The sequence below is a fragment of the Lynx rufus genome, unplaced genomic scaffold (genome assembly GCF_022079265.1).
Source record: "Lynx rufus isolate CCGP_SWC_20201006 ecotype Redwood Valley unplaced genomic scaffold, mLynRuf1.p SCAF_6, whole genome shotgun sequence".
Lineage (NCBI taxonomy): Eukaryota > Metazoa > Chordata > Mammalia > Carnivora > Felidae > Lynx > Lynx rufus.
The window spans coordinates 17,015,391-17,041,433 of NW_025814878.1; the positions used below are offsets into that span (position 1 = coordinate 17,015,391).

At 39.3% G+C, this 26,043-nt stretch overlaps 1 protein-coding gene across 11 annotated transcripts in view; it reads right to left on the reverse strand.

Annotated features, from left to right (window-relative positions):
* The window catches only part of AIG1 (androgen induced 1), a 255,378-nt gene that overhangs the window by 180,547 nt on the left and 48,788 nt on the right, over window positions 1-26,043 (reverse strand). For all 11 annotated transcript variants that reach the window (XM_047102975.1, XM_047102973.1, XM_047102976.1 and 8 more), the window contains exon 2: window positions 16,902-17,057. In XM_047102975.1, the coding sequence (XP_046958931.1) occupies window positions 16,902-17,057 (156 nt within the window). The remainder of the gene's footprint in view (window positions 1-16,901; window positions 17,058-26,043) is intronic.

The following is a 26,043-nucleotide window of genomic DNA, read 5'->3' on the forward strand; positions in this document are numbered from 1 at the left end:
ACCTATGGATCTGTTCTCTGTCAATATATTTTAACATTTTGAGAATATTATATATTCTGGCTTATACCTTTTTAGTTTCTACTATGTATAGGTCAGGGGCTTCACAAGCAAAATATTATTTAAGAGTTACAACTACCCTGAGGCAGCTACTATTATTTTTATGGTTTTATGGATGAAGAAATTAGCTTCAGAGAATTTTAGTAACTTTTCCAGGGTCAAAAAGTGGCCAAGCCAGAATGTGAGGCCAGACAATGAAGACCCCAGAGACAATGCTTTTAACCTTTCTTAATACTTATTACACATAATAGCATACTCCTTTGAAGGAATTAATAGTTGAATGAATGAATGATTAAATGTCAAAGACAATTTCATTTCTAAGTCCACTAGCAAGGCCTGCATACAGCAGGAATTCAATGAATGTTTGGTCGAGTAAAATGTTCGGATAATCATTCTAGAAAAATCAAAAGAAAAAGAAAGATGGTGACATGTGGAGAAAAATCTCCAAGCTGCTCTTCTGGATCAGCCATGACATACAAAGCCATAGGACAGTAGCATGGGATGCAGAACAAATCAGGAGAATCATTCTTGTCTTCGCTAGTAATAAATGCATTAGTGGAATCTCAAGCATCTCAACAACAATTATTTGGCCAAGTACGTCTTCCCTCTGGCAAATTCATATTCACAGGATAGAGAAGTAGACTATTTGCTGGTCTTAACTGATATTCAGGTCTTGTCTTGCACCTTGGAACCATGCACCCTTCTTCCTTCCTCAAAGCTTACTTAATAAGCTCCCGTCTAATTACTCTCATGTCATCTTTGGGATGTGAGTCTTCCCCCAGAATACCAGCTTATGGGGCGGGGTGCCTCTGACCTGACATCCTCAGACTCTTTCGCCCAGGGTCATGCCCTGTGTCATCCCTGTGCCTCCAGGCTGAAACCACACCAATCAGGCCACATTCTTCTGGTTCTGTCTCTTTTCAGTTCTCAGGCATCTCTGTTTGATCTGTTTCAACAATGACTGAAACATGGAAATGGAAATGATCACTTTTTCGTTCACTTCTATTTCCCATTAAGTGAACCCAAATTGCCCGGGGATGGCTTCCGGTGGTAGCAGCCTTCTTTTGAAAGTGTTTTTCATACTGCATTGAGAGAGTCCTGGCGGTGGGGGGCCTGGTTAGGAAGGTGGTATGCACTGTGAGGGGGTAGGGTGTAGGGAAGATGAGCCCCTAAGGGGGAAACTGTCTATTCTACTTTCTGGTCACCCATCCATGGATGAAATAGGGGAAAAGAACTACTAAGGTCCAACTGATATGATAAGCAAGAATCAGGAATAGTTGAGACTCAGATGGGCAACTACAAAGATTATAGCCAACTGCACAGATGGGATGAAAAAGACAATCAAGTACTCCAGTAAAATGCATAGTAATGGAGCTGGAGCTGATAAACACATGGAAACAGTTGATGTTCTTTATCTCCACAATGGTAGAGGTTAACCCTGAGGTATCTGGCACAACCACTTCTTGAAAAGAAACTTCAAGGTGAGGTAACTTCTATTATTGAGACACTGATATAAAGGAGATTCAGTAGGAGCCACGGGTGAGCCCATTCTCTAGATAAGACATGTGTAAAAAGGGAATCAGAACTTACTTATATATCCAGCTGGTGGAATAAATGCTCTGAACTTACTCTCCCAATGAAAACTGCCACCATCAAAAAAAAAAAAAAAAAAGCTTCATAACATATTCAGGTGACAATGTATTGTTTCTCTTTCATCCTTTCAATGTTTCTTTCTGCAAATACCAGACAACAGGCATACATCCACACATATAAATTCCCATATGTTCATTTGTGTATGTGTGTCTCCCTTTCTTAAATATACATATCATACTATATAACCTTGATTTTGTTGTTTCATAACATACCCAGGAAGCATGAAGCACCTTTCAAAATAAACCACTATGTCACAAAAAGTAATGAAACTGTAGATGTCAAAATAAAGTGAGTGAGAATCCCAAGAGATCAGCAAGCACAGAGGCCAGCTGTCCTCCAGAAGTATCTGTCAAACCACAGTGACCCTGAGCTTATCTCTTGATGCCCTGTGGAATTCAGGAGATAGGAGATAAAGACTGCCCAAGGTGGGGGACCCACTCCTCTGCCTAAAGCTGGTACCCCAGAGGGTTACTCCCTCAGTGAAAGGGTGACCCTCAACTCAGCAGAGAACAGGGTAATAAGAAAACATGCCTTGGGGCACCTGGGTGGCTCAGTTGGTTGAGTGACCGACTTCAGCTTAGGTCAAGATCTCACAGTTTGTGAGTTTGAGCCCTGCATCAGGCTCTGTGCTGACAGCTCAGAGTCTGGAGCCTGCTTTGGATTCTGGGTCTCCCTCTCTCTCTGCCCCTCCCACACTCATGCTCTGTCTCTCTCTGCCTCAGAAATAAACATTAAAAAAAAAAAAAAAAGAAAAGAAAACATGCCGGCTAGAATCTTAGCTCTGTATTGAGAAGAAAGAGAAAGAAAAATTACCCTGAAAATTCATAACCATAAGATAGCCATCAGAACCTTAAGATGGCAATCATGTAGGTTTGTGGACTGATATGGGCTTTTGGGAAGATGTAGCGATCTGAAACGTGTGTTCTTTTTAAGTTCATTAGGAATATCAAAATATGCCACCATTTAAACCAAAAAGCAAGTTCAAAAAATTTCAGAGTATTGGCGTCTTACTGATCATAGCTTCTGGTCAAAATGCAGTTGAGTCTGAAATCAATAATAGAAACATAAAAATGCGTATATATTTGGAAATATGAAAACATACTTTAAAAACTTAGGGATACAACACAAAATCAGAATGGACTGTAGCAAATATTATAGACAAACAGTAATAAAAATGGCAGATACAATTCTTGTGGGATGTAGTTAACATGTTAACTGAGGGAAATTTGGAGGCTTCTATACTCATAGGAGAAAAGAAAAATGCATAAAAATTAATGAGTGAGGTATACATCTTCATAAGGCAGCAAAGAATAGCCAGATGATTAATGAAATAGAAAACAAACATACAAGAAAGGATCAGTGAAGCACCTTTACAGGTGCAGGGGGAAAAGCCTGATAAAATGTGGCAATCATTCTTGATAAGAATTCTCAGCAAATAATAATAAGAATACTCCTTGTTAGGGAGTATGGCACCCCAGACCATGCTCAGATTCTCCTGGGTGGAGGGGATCAATGCATCTTGGCACACCTGTATTTCATCACAGCATCCCGTTTAGGAAGTTTGGTTTTTTTTTTTTTTTCCTGGAGAATCTCTTACACATGTGGAACAGGAGAATGTACAAGAATGTTCAGGGCAGTATTGCCCAGAACTGCTAAAAAATTGGAAACAAACTGAATATTCATTAATAATAACACAGATAACTTTATCTGGTGAAAATTTTAAGGACATGGAAGATCTTATAAGAGATCAATTTTTTCCTCTTTTGTGCAAATTTCAACCCTCTGGTTCAGTAGTTACTGATTCTCACCAGAAAATGTGTATCCACCACCTACACAATTTCCAGGTGAACTGTGTTGGAAACTGTGGGTGAGCGGACTCATTTCTAACTTATGACATAAACCCCACCAACAGTACATTATTTTCCCCTTGAAGCCTTTTACCAATATTTGACTCTTTCCCTCTACCTTCTGCTGCCTTCATGAACCATAAGAGCTCCTTCTGGGATTTTGGATGGCACCTCCAAACATACTCTTGGAATTTCAAGAACTTGTAGCCTCTAACCTTTCGAATGAGTGTTTGCGATGGGGCAGCATACTACTTTGTTAAAAGATGCTCTCATCTCACAGGACATTCTCTGTGATATGAGGCCATTTTTAGGGCAAATGCAAAGAAACTGATGCTGTTTATGTGTCATCCAGCTAAACACTGTTCTAGATACTCTGTGTCTTTCATTGTCCTTCACAATAACCCAAGTGAGTTAGGTGTTGTTGAGCCCACTCTTCATGTTAGACAACCAAGATTTTGGAAACCTATGAAATCTGCATTAGAAAGTGGTGGATCCGGAATTAAAATCCAGGTCTGTCTCCAAGGCTCATGCTCTTTTGACGACATCTGATCACCTTATACCTCACACAGGTGAGATCACCACATAAGGTGGGTCATTTTTGCATTCTCATAACTAACCTTCCTTTTATCGATTCAAAGTTTTAAATTGATCCATTTTAAAATTCCTTTTTTCAAGTTTATTTATTTATCTTGAGAGAGAGAGAGCAGAGGAGGGACACAGAGAGAAAGAGAATCCCAAGCAGGCTCCATGCTGTCAGCGCAGAGCCTGATGTGGGGTTCGAACTCACGAGCTGTGAGATCATGACCTGAGCTGAAATCAAGAGTCGGGCACTTAAGTGAGCCACCCAGGCGCCCCTAAATCTATCCATTTTAAATTGAATTCCACTCCAAATAAATTGAGCAAGAGGCCTTTCCCTCTGTCAAGTGACATCAAATGACATAGGTAAACATATCCATAAACCTCGCACAAGACTATTTTTATTATGTTAGAGAAACACTGCTAATCAATTAGCATTGATAGCAATTTATTTTTCAAAGAACTATTCAGACCTCTTGTCATCATAAAATCACTGAATAATCAAACTCTTGCTCTCTGTATCTCTCTTGCTTTTTTAATAAAAGGGAACTGTAGTCTGTTATTAGATGCGATTACATTAAAATGAATATCCACAAGGCAGCTATAAGTACACAGGAGAGACATCCAGCTACAACTTAAAGTTACCACCTGAGAATAAAATTAAGAAAAATCTAATTTAATAGAAGTTAATTAAGTAATTAGAACATCCTTTTGTAGAAGCATCCTGTGTTAGGTGGCTATGGATCAACGACGGCTTATAGTCAGTGCCTTGGGTATAGTATCACAATGGCCTGACCAGAATACTATTATAACAGTGGAATTTGAAGCCTGATTAAATGAATTACAGGCTGCCCAAGAAGCATATGTGAACAAGGGTAAAGTGATCATCATAGTGGGTTCGGTTTATGGATATAAAAGAGCAAGAATGGGTCTCCAGCTTTGTACGGAGGACAGGCACAACTCTGGCCACCCAAGATAGCATTCCAGTCTACCCAGCAAGTCAGTCCCTCTGGTGCAAAAGGACACATCAGACTGTAGTAATTTGACCAGCTGCAACTAATATCATCCAATTACTGTGTCTTGCTTTGAATTTGAGTTCACCTAGAAATCTGGCTGCCCTTTGTCTTCTGCAAATTGTTCTGGTTTGGAGAGAGTTTATGCAGATTCTAGTCTGACAATTTTTCTTGGTAATTATAAATTACTCGATCATCTTTCTGAGCTAAACTTTAGTCTGCAAACAATTAGCATGAATTCATTTACTGAGAGAAGGATTACCTTAAATAGACTGACAAAATTGTGTGTCTGGGTCTTTGGTCCTGGGCTACAGTGACCTTTGAGTACAGTCCCAGCATACTGGGACACCCACAAATGGCCGCTTCACTCTCTCTGAATTGCTATGGAGATAGGAGAGGAAAATGGCTAAGGTTTCCTGTGTTTTGTTTAGTTTAGATTGTACGCACAAACCAAGTAGGAAAATACGTGACATTTCTGTGCAGTTTGCAATGCGGAAAGAACTTTAGAAAGGGTGGTGCATTTGCGTTTTAGCATCAGATGAACTAGGTATCAATCTTATCTCTTCCTCTATGAACAATTTAAGTTTTAAATATGGAGCATAAACATCTGTAAATGATAATACATTTGCAAATGAGAATACATGTGAGATTTTCTTATTATGAAAGTAATAAATGTTCATTGTGGAAATTTGTGTGGACTTTTGTTTTTGCCCTTTACACTATTCTATGATGATCTATGCTGTGTAAACAAAGTGCAAGGAGTCAACAAACAAAAGTTCATCTTTGGAACCAAAATGGCTCCAAGAGGCATATAGGCAGTCTGAGCGTCAGCCCTCGGTCTGACCAACAGCACATCAGGAGTTTGTTCTGGCATTTCATCCACCTGAATTTTTTGTCATCTGCTTAAGCCCCTCTAGAATTGCTGATCAATTATGGATTTTTGCTTTTTTTTTTTTGGTTGAGGACCACTTCTTGTCAATTAAGAGCCAGGAGGTTATAGTAAACTAATTATTTTAATGATCAGCCCTTCAAGAAGGTGTCAAATAGGGGAGAAACATGTGTTCTGATGCTGACCTGCAAAAGTAGCCAGGAGAACTGAAGAAAATCTACTTCCTGTGGATGATTCTTTTTCCCTAGTGCTTTCTTTCTTTTTCCTTCCTCATTACCGGTTTTTGCTGGAGATTCTTCAAGCACAAAGCATTCATCAAACATTACTGACCAGGTCCATTATGGCCGGTAGGGCGGAACAAAGCAAGAACCTACGGCCGGAGGGTGTGGCAACATCTTGCCTGCCCTCAGGGAGCCCGTTCTGTGCTGGTATCACAGCCTCAGGGATGAGTAAGCTTCCTACTGCCTCTTGTTTTTGTAAGATCCCCTTTGAGAGTAAGTAAAATTGCGTGACAGCATTTAACATAGTGACTGGTGCGTGGCACTCAATAAATTTTCCAGAAAGCCTTTTGAAGATTTCTCCCTATTTTCCTAGCTTGCCTGGCTTTGCAAGATAAAATGTACAAAAAAGTTATTCTGTGTATCCTGCAACAAAATAGAGAAGACACTTATCCAAGAAGGCAAGATTATTAACAGGCGGCCTCGGCTGAACGATGCTGAGGCCCAGGAGACTGGATCACATTGATGAACTGATTTGACTTAGACCACCTCAAATCCTTGTTGAAAGCAGGTAGAGGTACAAATTATAAATTTAAAAAGAAAAGCAGATTTGACTGAAAACCCTCTCTTGATAAAGCAGAACAAAATGGCTTTCAGGAATTCTTAGTAGAATATTTGCTGGGTAGGCACAGTTCATTTGTTAGGATACCCATACAGAATGTGCCGGATCATTTCTTGCCAAAAATATTGTGTAGCTACGAACTGTGCTTTCTTGGAAGCCCAGAGATGATTTACAGATGACACTGGATACATTTGGTAACCATTTCTAAAAACATAGCTAATTATGTCGATAAAACCTGACTTTCACATATTAAAAACAAGCACATTGGATAAGTGTGGTAGCTTAAATCTGTACTCAGCGGCTGAAACAAGAAGACAAGGCAGGAAAGATGTTCTTGTTTGGGCCCAAATCTGTACTTTGCAAACTGGCCTGTAAAACTATATAAAACCATTGATCCATGGTGTGAAATAATACATGAAACGGGAACAATAATACGCACAAATGAACAGCATTTGTTCAATAGCCTCAAGGAAAATGATAAACAGTGGCTTTTGATCCAGATTCTGCATAACTCCCTTTCTTATTCTGATGCATTCTCCTAAACTAGAAATTGTGGTCAGCTCAGAGCTTATGTACATAGCTAAAAATACCTATTAGGCAAATGATGAAAAGCAAAGTTAGGTCTGGCTTGTCAAAAAGTTTAGAGCACTTGCTAAGAGCAAGCACCCCATTTGTCAGTGTCGGGTTGAAGTCCTGGTTGCACCACTGACTAACCGTGGACCTCAGGCAAGCAACTGTAAACGGGAAACCCCATCTGTAAAACTGTAAAATACAAGCATCTTCTGTGAAGTAGGAATGATGGTAATTTCTACCTTTGGGGGCTATGAGGATTCAATACACAATTAAAGTAAAGCCCTTAGCACTGTGTCTGTCCCCCAGTAGCATGCAGCATAAGTTGGTGTTCATTATGAGATTTCTTCCAGCCTCTTGAGTTGTTTGTGGGTTTTGCCTCTATAGGAAGGGAGATGATGAGAAGTGTCAGTAGGTGCAAATGGAACTGCTCTTTCACAGGCTGGAAACAAAAAAGAAAGGCAATAGCAAACGCCTCTGGGTATGTGTCTTCTTTAAAACTCTAAGGTAATCACAGCAGGAAGGAGGTACAGGTAGCATTTCTGAATATTCAGACAAAAATGTTACTATATTAATGAATCTAGGGGCTGTTTTTCTTTGTTCACTCCATGCTAATTTTGACAGCATCCCCACGGCATGTGCGTGCTTGTATTATTTTCCGGGCATGGGAGTGCTGAGGCTTCTTCCTGTTTAGTTATTTGTGCTTGTGTGAACTAGGTCATTCTTTTGTATTTTTAAAATTTTTTATTTTTTTTAATTTATTTTTCAGAGAGACAGAGACAGAGCGCGAGCAGGGGAGGGGCAGAGAGAGAGGGAGACACAGAATCCGAGGCAGGCTCCAGGCTCTGAGCTGTCAGCACAGAGCCCGATGGGGGCTCCAACTCACAAACTGCGAGATCGTGACCTGAGCCGAAGTCGGACGCTCAACCCACTGAGCCACCCAGGCGCCCCCCCAGTGTAGATTTTTAAGGTGAAGAGAGGGGACGGGCCCTCCTTCAGATTAAGTGGCAAGGTGATCCAAACAAATGGGCACAGCAAGCTCATCCCCATTCATGCAATCCCACGTGGGCACGCCACCACGTATTTTCCGAATCTTCTCATTTTACACCCCTCCCCCGTCTCCCACTGGTGAATGATGAACAGAGTGGCAGGGCACCCAGAGGTGCACAAAAGCAGATTGGGAAGGAAGAACTCCTTCTTGTTCCTTCTGGGACACGCTCCCTTCATGTTCCTCCCGTCCACCAAACTGGCAGCGCAGCCCAACACCCAGTGTGTGTGTGTTCCTTTGTGTGAATGGAGCACAGACGTAAGCTACAGAATAAGGGACATTCTGAAGAGGGAAACCACTTGGGAGTTGCTCTTCGGAGGAGTGTGGGAGACAGTGAGTGGGGCCACAGGGCTACCTGTGAGCTATGGCTCCACGCAAGCTCTCCCCTCATTGACCCCCAGCTCCTCGTCTTCCCACTTTCCCACCTGTCCCCTGACACATGCCCCGAAGTCAGAATTATGCCTCACCTCTTGTTCCTAAGAGAGCTAGAACAAGGCATGATGAATGAAAGTCCTATCCAGGACTGGCTATTTGCGGTAAGATAAGCGAATCGTTAGCATGGTCATCGCACAGGCACAACTAAAAGTTAATAAACCTTGAGTGGGTGGAAAGTCCACTAGCTCCTTCCTTGGGGGGAAATGTTCCTTCTGATGTCGACTGATGTGACATAGCACATTTTGATCCAGCTAAAACAGGTAAGAGTTACCTCAAAACGCCCACAGGGACTGTAGTAATTTCAGAACACCCACACAGCAAATCGTTGTTTCTTTTTCTACAAAGAGGGAGATGGGTTTGGGGTAGAGGGATGAGGGAGAAAGGTAAGACAGAGATCAGGAGGAAGAATGATATGCAGAGAAGGAAGAAGAAAAATGAATGGTGTCCCTTTCTCCTTTTCTTTTTAAATCAGCATCTAATATTGAAACTTGTTCCTGGTTCTCGAAACAAGGGCCTACAAAGAGTCTGATTTGCGGGGGGGGGGGGGTCTTATTTTTGAGAATAGGAATTGTATGCCTATTTTATACGCATCACATTATTAATGTTACCAGAGATCAATTCTACCTTTTCTCAATCACATACTTCCAATATATTTTTTACTTATGGATATAAATATGGAAAAAAGGTATTTTCATTTCCTGAGATACTTTTGTGGCCCTTTGGCCCAGAGAGAGTGGGAACTTGGTGAAATGACACCCAGTGCATGATCATTCTCTACAATTTCTACGGGACTATTAAAGGAAGATTTTACTCATTGAACATGGTTTTCTGCATATATGGGTTGCTGGTCTGATGTAGGGCCACCTCGTACAAATCTATGGACTTTCAGAAACTGAACAGAAATGATTTAGTCAATTGTGTAACATATGGGACTTCCTTTGAGAACAACTTCTTCAAATATCAGATTTTGATAGTCGTTTATAATAATACTAATGAGAATGTACAAAAAATGGTGCTGGCAGAGAATGAATGGGAAAAAAATGCTTTTCTTGACTAAGACAGAAAATGTCCATGATTAGTCTCATCAGTTTGACTGTATCTATTTTTCATAAAAACATACATAGATGAACAACAAATTACTTAAAATCCTGTTGGTTTTTACTTAGTTTACATTTCATAGCCATTCTCAATATTTGTTACTTATCATGTTTCTTGAAACTCCTGGTTTTGTTTGGGCAGCAATGTGCCTGACCTATAAAGCTCAATCTGAATTAGTTTAAGCCCTCATGGTAAGTGAATTCCCTTCTTCTACCTGCTTTCCCAGCCTCCCATGCCACTGGTTCCACCCATGTGACTGTTCTAACCAACAAAACTTATGGGGAGGTCTGCTGACGGGGCCTATAGGAAATATTCATTAGTCTGATGAAGAGACAAACATATGCAGAGAGCTCCCTCAAGAGCTTCTTCCACATCCTGCCTTGAACATGGCTCCGAAGGAGGTGATGTTTGGGGCTTTGCCAACCCTCTTGAGACTGTAGGTGGCAAGTCCAAGGACAAAAAGCCAACGCTCTGGAGATAAAAAAATGAACAATAAAAAATGCTTAAGTCTCAAATCATAACACTGAGCAATGCCATCCCAAAACTACCTGCTTACAGGTTTCTACTTTTGTGAGATATTAAATATCTTTATTGCTTAAGCCACAACTGGATGGATGGATGTTCACTCAATAAATACTGAATTATTTAGGCATCACTCCTGATGGTTGGGTTACAGCAGTAAATCAAACACACAACCTCCCTGGCCTCATAAGGTATGTACCAAGTCAGAGGAGACATATGCTACAGAAATGAAAGGATACACATATAATGTGCCAGGTAGTGGTAATCATTATGGAGACTATAAAGCAAGGCAAAGAGACTGAGAGTAATGGAAGGCTAATTATATTGATTATTCATGGAAGCTTTTCTGAGAGGTAATCATTTGAACAGAGACTTGAATGAATTGAAAGAGTAAGCCAGGTGGAGACCTGTGGGTATTCCGTTACTTGCAGCTGAAAGCATCATTAACTCATACATCCAATAAGTCTGTAGTCATTCTTCAAAACAGAGCTCCGATATCATCATTTCTGGGAAGACTTCCAGGACCTCCCACTCACTAAAATCAATCCCTTCCTCTTCTGGACTACTTCTGCACCTTAGACCCATGCACTCTTATACACACCATGCCTTCTTTTAATTTACTTGTTGATATAGCTTATAAAGTCACCTTCTCTAGGCTGTGAGACTCTTGAAGGACAAGATCCATCCTTACTGCTATCTTGGCTCTTAGCACTATCTGCTTACCTAGTAAGCTCCATTACCCACAAATCATTATCGACTTGACTAGAACTGCTGTCCTTTGAATGTTCTGGATATAAATGTGTGGTTTCCACTGTAGTGTGATTAAAAGTGGGCACCTATAGAAAATATTGTTAAAGAGTGATTATTTTTTGTGTGGAAGAAATTTATCTTGCAAGCATTGAGAAAGCTGGCTGCTGTGAGTTGGCATGAATGTGTACAAATCAAATAGGTCACTTAGGCAGAAAAATCTTTGGTTTCCACTGAGGAGAAAAAATATATCTAAGATGGTTGAGAAGCAACCTGGTTCCCTCTCATACATCTGTCTAATCACATTATGTCCTTGGTCTTTGGAAAAGGCAATCCAAAAAATGAGGTAAGACCACTCACCTAGGTTAGGTGATTATAGTCTCCTGAGTATGTCTCCTGGTAGGGGAGGGAAAACTTAACCTTGTTTATTGATCTTGAATGAATCCTCATCTGTGAATCTTCCCTCTTTGGAAACCCAACTCACACTCATTTCAGAGCAGGGAGAAGGCACATGATTTCCTCAACTCCAAATGAACTGGGTTTTACCATAAAATATGACCTAGCAGATATTATATTTTTAATTTCAAAGGTGAGGAGAAAGGAAAAGGGAATTTGAAGAAACTTAAAACATCAATGAAGTCTTGAAAAAAACAAAACAAAACAGGAAAGAGTTTGGTTTTAGGTACCTGTGTGAAAATTTAATAAAGAGAGGATCAGCGGATATTAAGTGTATTTTTATATTAAATCCAGAGTTTGTAGAATAAAGTAAATAATGCGCTTTAAAAATTTTTTCCCTTAATATCAAAACAGAAGAAAAGGCATTGGCTTCATACAGTCTCAAATAGAATCAAATTCCCTTCCTTTATATGTTACATTAACAGATATTAACATTAGTAATTCATATTAATTGTTTGCTTTCCATGTAAGCCAATCTCTTACTTGAAAATCAGAAAGGCAAACAATGTTTTTTAAATTGTAGGGATATGATGATCTAAATTTGTATGCTTCACAAAATTTTTCTGAAGAATGGCTCAGAGTTAGCTAGTATGTCAATAAATAAAGACTCACTTTTTGAAAATAACTGCTAGATACTTTTTCTTTAAGTTTGCATTTGAGATTTCAAATTATGTTTTCCATATTTCCTAAGGGAGCAGGTACCACACAGTCCCCATCACAAGCAAAAACAAGTTTTAAAGGAGTCTAGACTAGGTTGGTACATATAAAATCTTCACCAAGTCTTTACAAGAATATACTTATAACACCAGAAATGGTTACTGAACAAGTAACTGAGGCTAAACTCAGGTAAAAAGCCCAAATTCTAGAAGAACATATCTTGGCACATGCTGGTTTGCTTGGGGATACCCTGGATGCCCATCCCTGGTTAGAACAACCCAAATTTCTAGGCCCTGCTTGGACCCACTCCCCCTCTATACAGACAGGGACATCCTCATCTTTACCCATCAATCAGTCAAGGTCAGTTTAGTGACAGCCTACCTTCTGTCAAGTGACAGAAGGGACAAAGAGGTACTGGGGAGGTGGTGAGATTTGATTCCATGTCCCATAGAAGCTAAGAAGCTGCAAATAAATGGGATGCACGCACCTGAATGAATGGGAAATGTATGATGGTTCTTTGCCATTAAATGGGCTGCTTTGGATAAAAGTTGGAGACACACTTAGAATTTTTGAGAGAAACCATTTCATACCCGTCATACTCATTTTGTTGCTCCTCTTCCTCTTTATCTTTTTGTTTGCTTGTTTGTATGTTTGGTTGGTTGGTTGGTTGGTTGGTTGAAAGCCTTAGCCTATTCTCTTAACTAGAAGAGTATCTGCCAGCACGAAAGTCAACAAACTCACAGGAGACAAAAGACATTCTTGGTTTGATTGCTCCTAATAAACTTCAGTGCTTCCAGACCACATAATGTCATAGAGTTATTTGTAATGCTTCTTTAAAAGGGTGACAGGGTTCAGAAATAAACTGCACATGGTAAGAAGAGCCTCCCATGGGTTATCCCTGCAAAATGAGTTGCAAGGCTTTGGGAGTGGTGGTGGTTTCCGGCCATTAGCGTTACTAATCAAGGCCAGCTTTGCATTTATGGGAATCTGCACAAATCAGGATGATACAGGCTAGGCTCACTCAAGCAACCGCCTAATTTCTTCAAGGTTATGCTCAAACAAAACTTTATGCCAACTATCTTTGATTGGAATGCTTCATTATTTTTATATATCCGAGAGAAAGAGTCCATGAAGTAGATGCATTAGGTCCATGGGTCACCAAAATCGTATTTATTGCTTCATGCCCACATCAAGCAATTACTGTCAGCTCTCAATTAACCTCGTTATTGGAGGAAGCATTAGTGGAGACAATACGAATCCTAGATAACCTACCCATGTCTTTCTTGCTGCCACAGTTGCAGTCGAGGTGAGAGAGACAGAGAAGGAAAGAGAGATAATGGGAGCAACAGGAAAAGCTTGGGGCTAAGAGGTCTCTTCAGGAAAATCGGAGTAGAGGGTGCCACTCTGCCCCCTTATCATGCCCCTTGCCTTTCTGCCCTGCACCGGGAAGCAAAAATAACTTTACTTTCTCTGCAAACTTCTGGCTGACAAACAAAAGGTGGGGGCCCGAAGGAGCCACGAGGGAGTGGAATTCTGTGAGGCTGGCAATCACCTGGCAGCCAGAGCCTGGAGGCCTCGGGGGACCACAGGCAGGTTCTAAGCCGAGGCTGAGCACCTTGCTGCCTAGAAGCTCGAGCCATGCCCAAGGCTCTCCAGGCACAGGTGAGTGCTTGGGTGCTTTGCCCTTTAGGATTCCGTGTCAGTCAATATGGCAAAAGGTGTTTAATTACAAATGTTATCATTAATCGTTTTCATACATGATAAGCATTCTCACACTATAGATGCCTACGGGTATAAGGACATGTCCGTCAATCAGGTTCCAGGCATTAGTGCTGTTCCCATCCTTCCGATGAAATGAACCCACTGGGCTGGGCACCTCCCTCCCAGGCCAGGAGCCACAGGAAGAGTAAAGATGACACCTTTTCAAGTGATTCCTAGTGGCGCTGCTCCAGGGAGGGTTCACATTTTAACAAGGGAGAAAAGTTCAGTGATAAAACCACACTGAAATTCCAGACCCTACTGAGGAAACGGGGTATGGGAGAGACACAGAAGGGGCAAGGGAAAACCTGTGAAGCCACAGCAAAGGTAAGGGCACACTGGAAAGGAAAGCTGGGAAACAAAGTTGGGGAAAGAAAGGTGAAAAACCATAAAATTTTATTTTAATGAAAAAAACCCAGTTTGCATTAAAATGCAAATAAAGAGACAAATTCATGTCCTTTGTAAATATGACTTTGCTATAAAATTAGTGGAGTCTGGGAAACAGTTAGTTACCAGGGTTTGGTTTTTCTTTTTGTGTTTTTTGGTTTGTTTTTTTTTCCTCAGGATGCATTTCTGTGTATTAGTTTGAGAAACCGGGAAACTGGATGCAAAAACTCAAATGATAGAGTAAGAAACAGTGGGAAACATCTGGAGATTTCTGGAGAACATTGCCCAAAACTCTTCCTAATACCAGAGAGACAGAGAGAGAGAGAGAAAGGGAGGGAGAGACAGAGGGAAATATAACAGAGGGACTTCAAAAGTTCAGTTAAGAGAAAAGGCTAGTGGCTCTAAAAAGGAAAGTGACTCATATATTAACAGGGAAGATTATAACGAATGTAAAAAATGGACTATAAAATATCAGCAAAAAATAAGAGTTAAAAAAGTAAGTGAAGCTGTTCATCTGATTCATTATTCTTCTGTGAAGCTTCCCACCTGGGAAGGTGTATACAAATGCAACGGAATGTGATATGACTTCTCAGTTTAAAAGGAGGAGTGAAATTAAAGGTATTATTACTTCTCTTCCCTTTTTCAAAACACAGAGAAAACCACAAAGTTAGTGAAAACAGAGGAACACAGCAAATGTAACCAAACAAATAAGCAAGCACAAAGTCTCCCATTCTTGTCACAAACCATGAAGCATACGCGACTAACTTCAGGAAGGACACTGAAAGCTGAGAAACATCTCAAGTCCTAAGCAGGTGCAAAAAGTTTCTGGCCAAAGTAATGTCAAAAATGTCTAAAGGGCATATGCAATGTGCCTTTGATGAGAGTGGCAAGAGGCACAATTTAAGCCCCAGAAACACATTTGGGCACCACACAACAGAGGGAGAGAGGCAGAGCTAAGAGAAAATGTTAATACTGTATTCCTATTTACTTTTGTATTGTGTTACTGTGTTCCTCTTAGCCAAGGAAGACTTCCAGAGGTAATGACATACCTAGAGAAATTCCAAGGGAACCATCCAGTAAGAAGAAACAAAACAATACACAGACTTGGATATTCCAGATAATTCTTTCATGCACCGAGTACAAATCTTTATACTTTGTGCCAATGGAAATTTTCTCTTAGATGACTATTCTGATAGAAAGCATTTGAATTTTCTATGTCAAGTCCAAAGAAGGAAATACTAAACAATAGGTAAGGCATCTAATTCTGTGGGGTTAAGTAACAGAATTTGAAAGATTTGTGAGATGGTTTCAATCTGAGCACCCATTTAGGTTTTCAAAGGAAAAAGATGAGGGAACGAGCAGAGGAGTGTGACCAGATTATAATAATCTCCTTGTGTTGTTGTCAAATGAAAGGTCTGAATTTGAATTAGGGAACACACTCTTCCTTATTTTCACAATTTGTGATCTGTAAGAGTTTTCTCCCTCTTTTCATGCCTCTCCACAGGTTACAATCTATAGAATCTCATGGGGCCCTGGCCTTTTAAAGAAACACGGTTTATGTATAGACAATGGACGATTAACAGACCTGTGAAGGAAGTCAAGCAATGGAGGGTATCTAACTGAAAATAATGAAAATCAGTGAAGCCAGAACAGACCCAAACATTAAGCAGCATGTACTTAAATGATATTAGCTAATGGCACAGTTGGGTGAACGAAGCAGTATGAGCTAATGTTGACTTCCTCTCTCAAGTTCAAAAACACTAGAATGGTCATAGACCCAAGGACCATACATTTCAAATTTGGGCTGCTAGAGAAGCTGTTATGGGTTGAACTGTGTCTCCCTAGAATTTATATGTTTAAGTCCTAACCCCCTAGTACCTCAGAAATGACTATATTTGGAGGAATGGCCTTTAGAGAGGCCATTAAGATCAAATGAGGTCATTGATGGGCTCTACTCCGGTCTGGCTGATGTCCTTATAGGAAGAGGAGATTAGGACATGGATACACAGGTGAGGACACAGGGAGAGGAGGCCATGTACAAGCCAAGGAGAGAGGTCTCAGGAAAAAAAAAAAGTCAACACTGTGAACACCTTGATTTCAGACTTCTAGTCTTTAGAATTGTGAGGAAATAAATTCTGTTGGTTAAGCGCCGCCCTCTCCCCCTGCCCCCCCCCCCCGCCAGTCTGTGGTGCTTTGTAATGGCAGCCCTAAGCAGACTAATACAGACACCTGCTAGAGCCCTTTTTTTTTTCTCTTAGAAGTGAGCCCTTTTTTTTTTTCTCTTAGAAGTCTGAAATAAGACCCTTTAAGTTTCTTTTATGGTAAAATGCATTGTACATCATACTCACAACCCCGACAGGAAAGGCCAGTACGGCTAACATCCAGTCCCGGAGCGAGATAAGCTTCTTGAGCTGCCTTTCTTGTTCTTGGTTCCCACTTCCTCTAGTCAGAAGACTGGAAAGATCAGTCAGCACGCAAATACCAAAAAACACAGCCTGGATGACCTGGAGGGAGACAACAGCTGGTGTTAGTCCATAAGATCTAAAGAGACCCCAGCTGTAGGACAGCAAACAAGCTACAACTTTGCAACATGACACAGGATAAGAGATGATCATAAGCGTATTTACAGAGCTGGCCCTACAAATAAAAAAAGAATAAGATATTTGCAACTTGCTATCATAGGTGAGAAAATTCATCCTAAAAACACTGCTTCCGTTTTTGCTCACCTTGGGACAAATGCAAACTCTGCATGCACGTGCATGTCTAAAGAGGCCCAATACGAAGCAGTGTCAAATGTCAAACATCATAACGACATGTCTATTATTTTAAAATATCACATCTGTGGGGTCATTACATTGACTAGTAGGGTTTAACAAACATCTAAGAAGTGCAAAGAAAAGAATCAAGGTAGCCTGGGTAATAAATGAGACACTTTTGTCTGAATGTAAAGAAAACTTCCCATGCTCTAATCTCGTAGATTTGGAAAGTTCTCCACCAAAGGAAGTGGTAGAAAGCTTCTAGTCCTTGAGTCACAGAGAAATCAACTGAATGCAATAATCAAAACTGGTACAGAATGATTTTCTGTTGTCAAACCTGAACGACAGGACCTCCTTCTCAGATTTTCTGTTCTTCTAAAATAAAATCTTTCCAAAGTAATACAAACATAGATACCCATACCATATTCCCCAAAAAAGTTCTCAGTTGTACATTCCCAAATAAATTACAAATTAAATTACTTACATCAGCTACGTGTAACTTGGACTATCTCAGGGGAGGACATTGAAATACTACAATTCAATAATCTGTGAAATTCCTAATGTGGGAGCAAAAGTATCGATGCTCCAGAGCTGTGGGTGGAGGCAGGAAGCATACTGTAATATAGCTTGGCAAATGATCGTTCAGATTATGGAAAGGGCAGAAAATATATTCCCTGGGCTCAAAAATCAAACCCATTTAGCACCAAGAGTAGATTCAGGGTAAGTTTTCTGGTGTCCTCTACCAGAAATAATTCACTGATGACAGATTTGCAAAAGATACAATTTTATTCACTACCTCTTTAGAAAACAACAAAAAATTTTTGGTAAATTTCCATCTTGGCAGTGGAAAGGATCTGTGAAAGCTCTGTGGATGAGTTCCTCATTGAGGCACAAAACGAAGGGAAGAAGGACCCTCAAAATTACCAGCTTCCATTTAGCATAGCGCTGACACACTTGGATTGTCAAATCACTCTGTTCAAATTCTTATCTAAGCCATTTTGAAAATTCCAAATAATGGAGATTCCATTGCTGACCTTAGTCAAATAAACAAAAACCCTGCAGTATTTTTACATATAATACAATTACCATGTTATTCCAAGTTGACCAAATCCTGCCATTATTTGCCAATGTTAGCTAAAGTTCTATTCCTTCTCATAATTTAGCCTGCCTTTCAGCTTCAATGACTTAAGGTTTATTGTTACGCTTTCTACAACAAGAAAAAGCAGAGGAGGAGAAGCTGAGATGGCCATAACTGAGCATGTTGGCAAGAATCATGTTGTGATGACCAGAAATAATTTTAATGACTCAGGGAATAATTTCACACTTAGGAAAACTTTCCATAACATATCTTATCGCTGTAGATGTTTGATCTTTATGTCGACCCTAAGGGGTTTTGAGAAATTGGAGTGGCCAGGCTGGGGAATAATAATCTCCATGCCAATTTGGCCTGTGGACATAGTAAAAGGGGCCCTACATGATCAATTACTAGGGAAACACAAATGTAGACCACAGTGAGATAGCATTTTTCAACCATATAATTTTCACAATTTAATTCTGACAATACTACTGTTTATAAGGATGTAGAACAACCAGAAACCCTATGGTAGGAATGCAAACTGGAACAACCCCTTTGAAGACTACTTGTCAATGTCTAGTGATTTAAAGATGTACATTCTTTATTATCTAATGACTTCACTATCGAGGGTATTTGCTAGAGAAGCTGCCATACGTGTGTTCTAGTCATATGCATGTGAAGGTTAATTTCTGCATTCATTGCTTCAAAAATTTGGATTTAATGTTTCAATCTGACTGGATAAACAAACTGTGCTATATCCATATAGTGGAGTTCTAAGTACATATCAATTTTTCATTCTCACAACAAAACATTAAACAAAAAAAGGAAACCAAGAAAATGTTACATTTTGTCAGCATCAAAATAAATTTCAAAAAAGTGCAAAGATAATTTTAAGGATGCATGTATATGAAGTAAAATATGAAGAAATGCATGGAATTAATAGCATGGAATTCAGGTACCTCTCCAAGGAGGATAACACTGGGGAAGGACCTCAACTGTATCAGTAATATTTTATATTTTAAGTTGATTATTTGGGTATATAGAAGTTTATTGTATTATTCTCTGTGTACTTCACTATTATGAAATATTTCCAAAGAACTTAAAAATAAAAGGCATAAAAGAGTGGTTTTCATATTTTTGGGCTGTAGCTGGTGAGTCTCTTTCCGTTGTTTTCCTTCTAACTCAGTTTCCTTTAGTTTTAAAAATTGGCTTGTAATAGTAGGATTTACTAAAATCTCCAAATTAAGTGAATTAAGTGAATTTTAAAATTCCATGATCAAGTAACTACTACCAGTGCTGCCTTCCCACCATAAACAGCTAGACATTTGGACTATATATATAAATCAGCTTTTTCATATGTTGAACTTTTTCCTCTGCAATCAGCCAAAGAAATCTCTCATTTTTAAAAAATGGCTCACCTGATGAGGTCAGACCCACTTTGAATAATTGTCCTTTTGCCACATAAAGTAATGTAACTGCAGGATTGATTGTATTCACAGAATCTTCCAAAACCCCAAGGAAGGAGATCATACAATGTTGAATATCACTGAGAGTCATTTTCTCATTTTACCTGCCACAAGCTGTAGGTTAAACAACTTTTAGAGAACACTCAGAATGGAGAGGTATTCAAGTTCTGACCAGAGAGGCCTCATTGACCACAGCAAGAATTCAGTAGAGACCCAAGAAGTTTATTACCCAATTAGTGATGTTAAAACAGCCTTGGCATAAAGGCTACTTTACATCCACCCCACTAGTACTTAAAACAATCATCACAGAAAAAAGCAAGCCAATATACAGAATCTTAAATACCTGCAAAAACAAAATTCTACAATTTTTAAAGGAATATAGCAAAATCTAGACATTCAGCAATATCCAACATTACACTATCAACATCCAATCAAAAGTCACTGGACTTTCCAAGAAGTAAAAAAATCCTTAATCAAGAGGAAACTAATTAGATAAAAACAGATATATGGGATGCCTCGGTGGCTCAGTTGGTTAAGCATCTGACTCTTGATTTCAGCTCAGCTCATGATCTCATGGTTTGTGAGTTCAAACCCCGCAGTAGGTTCTGCACTGACAGTGTGTAGCCTGCTTGGGATTCTTTCTCTCCCTTTCTCTCTCTCCCCCTCCCCTGCTCAAGCTTTCTCTCTCAAAATAAATAAACATAAAAAAACAGGTATAGAAATGACATTAATATCGGAATTAGCAGACAAGAACATAAGTTCAAGAAGTTAAATGAAAATAATGAGCCAAAAAAAAAGACATTAAAAAAGAACCAAACTGAACATCTAAAAATTAAAGACATTGCCTGAAACTTAAAAGTCACTAGGTGGAAATAATAGCAAACTTGACACTGCAGAAGAAAAATCTAAAAATTGAGTATATAGCAACATAAACTATTCAAAATGAATCTGAGAAAGAAAGAGATTTTAAAAATCAACAGAATATCAGTGAATTGTGAGAAAATATTAAGCAGTCTAACATAAGTGTATTGGAGCTGCAAAGGAGCAGGAAAGAGAGGCATGTAGAAAAAATATTAGAAAAGAAAAGAAAAAGTATTAGAAGAAACAATGGCTGAAGTTCTTCTAAAACTTCATGAAGTTTTCATGAAAACTATAAACGTGCAATCCAAGAAATGAAACAAACGGAGTATAAACAAAGAAAACCACATCAAGGTACAGTGTAATCAAATGCTGAAAAATCTGTGGAAAAGACATCACATACAGAAAAATAAAGATAAGAAATTTCACAGGTTTCTCATGTAAAACAACACAAGCCAGAAAACAGGGACCTTAAAGTCCTACAAGGAGGAAAAACTCTCAAAGGTGAAAGACTTTTTCAGACAAACAGAAACTGAGAGAAGTTATCGTCAATAGCCTTTCACTACAAGAAATGTGAACAAAATGGGAAACATGATACCAGATATAACTTCAAATCTATATGAAGCAATCAATGACAACTGCTAAAAATTATAAATATGTGGATAAATATAAAAGATTTATTTTTTGTTTTATTTAAGCTTTTAAAAATAAATAACTAGTTAAAGCAGAAATATGAGAACATACTGTGAGGATTTAAACATATTTAGAAATACAATTATGACATAGCACAAGGGAAAGAAGAAATGGAAGGTGTAGGTTGTTAAGTTTTTAGTTATATATGAAGTGGCATATTATCTGGTGGCAGACGGTGATAAGTTAAAGATGTATACCGTAAACCCTAGAGGAACCACTAAGACAGTGAAACGGAGACCTTCAGCTAATGCATTAGTTGTCTGTGCTACATAACAAATTACCACAAATTTAGCAGCTTAAAACAACATCAATTTACTTGTTCACATTCTGTAGGTCAGAAGTCCGAGTGGGTTAGTCTGGCCCTATGCCATCAAAATCAAGGTCCTGGCTAAGGAGCATTCTTATCTGGAGGCTCAAGGAAAGGAGCTTCAAGATCATTCTGGTTTTTGGTACAATCCAGTCCCTTTTGACTGTAAGACTGAGGTTCATGCTTCCTTGTTAACTGATGGCCAGGCACTCTCAGCTCCTTGGATCTGCTCTCCAACCCTTGCACCTGCTCTCACCCCGCGCCCCCACCCCCTTGCCCACCAATCTTCAAGTCCAGGAACAGAATATCAGATTCTTCTTGTGCTTCAGATCTCCCTGACTTTCCCTTCTTTTTCTCTCTTCTGTCATCCATCTGAAAAAGCTTTTTGCCTTTAAGGGCTCATGTGGTAAGATTAAGTCCACATGAGTAATGTCCTTTTCTTAAGGTCAACTGTGCCATACATCATAATCAGAGAAGTTCTATGTCATTTATTCACAGGTTCTCAGGGTTAGAGTGGGGCATCTTTGGGGGCCAACTTAGAAATTCTGTCCATTACAGCTAATAAGCACATATTAGAAATAAAATGGAACATTAGCAGTACATTAGGGTAATCCAAAAGAAGTAAAAAATTAGGAAAAAGAAACAAAGAATAGATCAGACAGAAAAAAACAGTAAGATCTCAGACTTTAACCCAATAATACCTATAATTACATTAAATACAAATGGTTTAAACTCTCCCAATTAATACCAGAGATTGACAGACTGTATTTAAAACACAAAGAAAAGGCACTATAAGTATGTATAGATTTGTTAAAGGAAAATGGATGCAAACACTAATTGTAAGAAAGCTGGAATAGCTATATCAATACAAAAAGTAGGTTTTGGGGCACCTGGGTGGCTCAGTTGGTTATGCGTCAGACTCCTGATTTTGGCTCAGGTCATGAACTCACAGTTTGTGGCAACGAGCCCTGAGTCAGGTTCCACGCTGACGGCATGGAGCCTGCTTGGAATTCTCTCTCTACCTCTCTCTGCCACTCCCCTGCTCACATGCACGCTCCCTCTCTATGTCTCTCTCGAAATAAATAAATACACTTAAAAAAAAAGGTAGGTTTCAAGATAAAGAATGCTACCAAAAATAAAGAGAAACATTTCATAATGACAAAAGGATCAATTCATTTAAAAAGTATAACATCTTAAAAAGCAAAAATTGATTTACTATGGGGCTAAGTTACTCAATTAATGTTCAATAATATTTTAGTAACAAATAACTCATGATTCTTGGGAAACAGATGCTTTTATGAAGATATAAAAGAAAAGGTGAGGGGAAACCTTAAAAAAGCAAAAAAAAAAAAAAGGAGGGAAGAAACAGAAGCTCATGTTCTACAGGAGAAAAACAACAGCAATTCTGCAAATATAAACGTAAAAATAAAACAACAGTTTGTCAAACTCATAAGTTAGTGGTGTTACGAAGTCTTATATCCTCCTACAGTCAATTCATCTTCTTCTCCAGTGGGATCATCTAACACAGCAGTCGCCTCACTACTGCCTGGTTGCTAGCCTGTCACTGTCTGTAGACCTTGCCAGGGGCTCTCCCGGGCTTGAGATCACACTATGCCCCCTGCCTCACCTGGATTGCTTCTCCCAAGTGAGCCTGTGGAGGTCAGGGAAAAGAGGTACCACAAAATGCTTTTCTCCTCATTTCCATACATCAGGAGACAGACAGGAAATTGTTGGGTTTTGTTAGTTTTGTTTTGTTTTCAACTCACACTGACTAATTTTTAAAAGATAATCCCTAAAGATTATAGAACAGCTCACTGCTCCCTAGGGAGAAGCATGGCCTGACGTTTGGTTATTTGCTCATTTAAGAAGCAGTCAGACAACACTGTTAAACTAACACTTCAGATTTCTGCTACTTTATTAGAATTTGATTGGAGCTGACAGCCAACAAACCACATGAGACACATTTTGCTCTATTGCCTGTACGTATCACGTTGTCCGTTGCAACTTAAAATTCATTAAATAAACTTAAGAATGTGAAAGTTGTATGGAGATGCACAAGTGAATTTTAAGTAGGATTACGATTACCTTGAAGCATTATTTGGCTCCAGCCATTCTGCAGGGCTGGCATTTCCAAACCATCAACTCAGCATGACACACATATACACCATCTGGCTTTGAGTTCTTAGCAGGCTGGCTGCTCTTATTATTTTGTGTCACGTGTAGAAATGAAGTGGTCAAATGTACCACATCTCTCCAAGAAATATAAATAGAGATTGATCAGAATGGAAAAAAAAAGCTCAGGATATTTTGAACTCACTCTAGTATTTGTTCCTCTAGAATGTTCTCTACTGTTGAATAATTCCTTCTACATCTTCTCTCCACCCCCTCAACTCTCCCTGTCAGGAAATAATAGATTATTTACTGAGTCATTTTAGGTTCAGGATTCACTTTCACAAGTATGGAAATGTACCCCAATTCCATTCATATTCTTATCTTTTCTTACCCATGAGTGCTATTCATTAAATGAACTTAATATTATTTTCTTTTTTTTTTTTCCTGGAATGCACTAAACCATTACAATTCTGTTTCTAGCATAGGGCACACTTGTTATACTTCTGCCATTTATTCCCAAACATAGTAGATATGGTTAATCTAGAATACGTTTTATTTCATTTCATTAGATCATCTTCAAGGTCCTCAATTATATGTAATTATACCAAAGCTTTAGTTGGTATATCAAGTTATGTCATTACTATAGTGAGTTGCTAATTTTTACAGGCCAACCTCAGGCAAAAACAAAGAATGCACCCAAGTAAGAAAAGCAGCATTTTAAGTAAGAAATGCAAATCTTTGTTTATATGAATTTTAAAAGACCACAGAACGACTATCTTGATCATTGGGAGTAAGATTTCTAATGACATGCATGTGTCGCATACCACATTTTGATTGTACTATATTCTCATAAGGTTAACATAAAGAATACAATAATGTTTGAAGATTCCACTTATGTTAGGGTTAATTTAGACTTGGTCTACAGAAGAAATAAGACAACAGAACTCGGAGGGGTAGCAATGGACACTGGAGTGATGTGGATCATGGAATGAAAGAAAACTAGAAAGAACAGATGGAAAGAAGGCAGGAAGATTAGAGGTGTCATAAGGGAGGGTCTGGAGGAGTCCCATGTATGAGGATGAGAGCATTAATCAATGGGAGATTTAGATAAAAGAAGAAAGAATTCCTGGAAATATCTGTGTTCAATGAAGAGTGAATTTGTCTGGAGATATGAGATATATGGAAAGGATATAAGGGCCATAAAATTACAGTGCTACAAAACACAATATTCAAGGGATCCCTCTCTATTCCACAAATATCTTACTTCTAATTTTTTTTGAGGGGGGGTGTGCGTGGGAGAGGGGCAGGGAGAGGGAGAGAGAGAGAGAGAGAGAGAGAGAGAGAGAGAGAGGTCTCAAGCAGGCTTCATGCCCAGCATGGAGCCTGGTACTGGGGGCTCCATCCCATGACCACGAAATCACGACCTGAGCCAAAATCAAGAGTCAGACACTCAACCAGCTGAACCACCCAGGTGTCCCAATATCTTAGTTTTTAATGGTTTATAATTCCATCTTCTTGTTATTAAGATCAAGAGGGTTCGCCAAGCATATTTCAGCACCATGAGACTGTGACTCACTATGAAATCAGATGAGTGAATTCTGCAAGGATCTCCTTTGCATTTGTTTCCAGTGCTTTCCTTGCCTCAGACATGTGAATATCTGTAGCAATTCTATAGCCCTGGGAGCCCATCAGCCACACGGAGGCTGCACTCAGTTACATGTTTGGATGCTCCACTGTGGAGAAATCAATGCATTTAAAACTCCCACAGGCTCTCTCTGCCTCCCTCATCCACTGAGACTGCCTACCAGATGCACTGGCTGGTGAGTTTTCCTCTACTGCCCTGAACAAACCAGCATGGCTTTCTCACTCTGGTGACTGCAAGTCTATTTGTCTAGATCTGCCATTTAAGTGATGTGCTGTAAGCCCAAGGTTTTTCAAGGAATCTTCACCACAAACATTTTTGAGGAGACGGACTCACTGCATCATCACGCCTGTGGTTTTCTGAATGTGATTTAGAACCCATGCCCATGTACACAGACATTTACCTCATACTGCTCTATCTCATTACTGAAAATCGATGAACTAGGCCATAAGTCACCACTGGCAAGCAATCCACTCAGACAGAAAGAAAGAAAAATAAGTTTTTCAGTCAGAAATAATGCACTTAGATAAGCAGCTTCGGAAAGGAAAGCTTGTCAACAAAATGCATTACAATATCACATA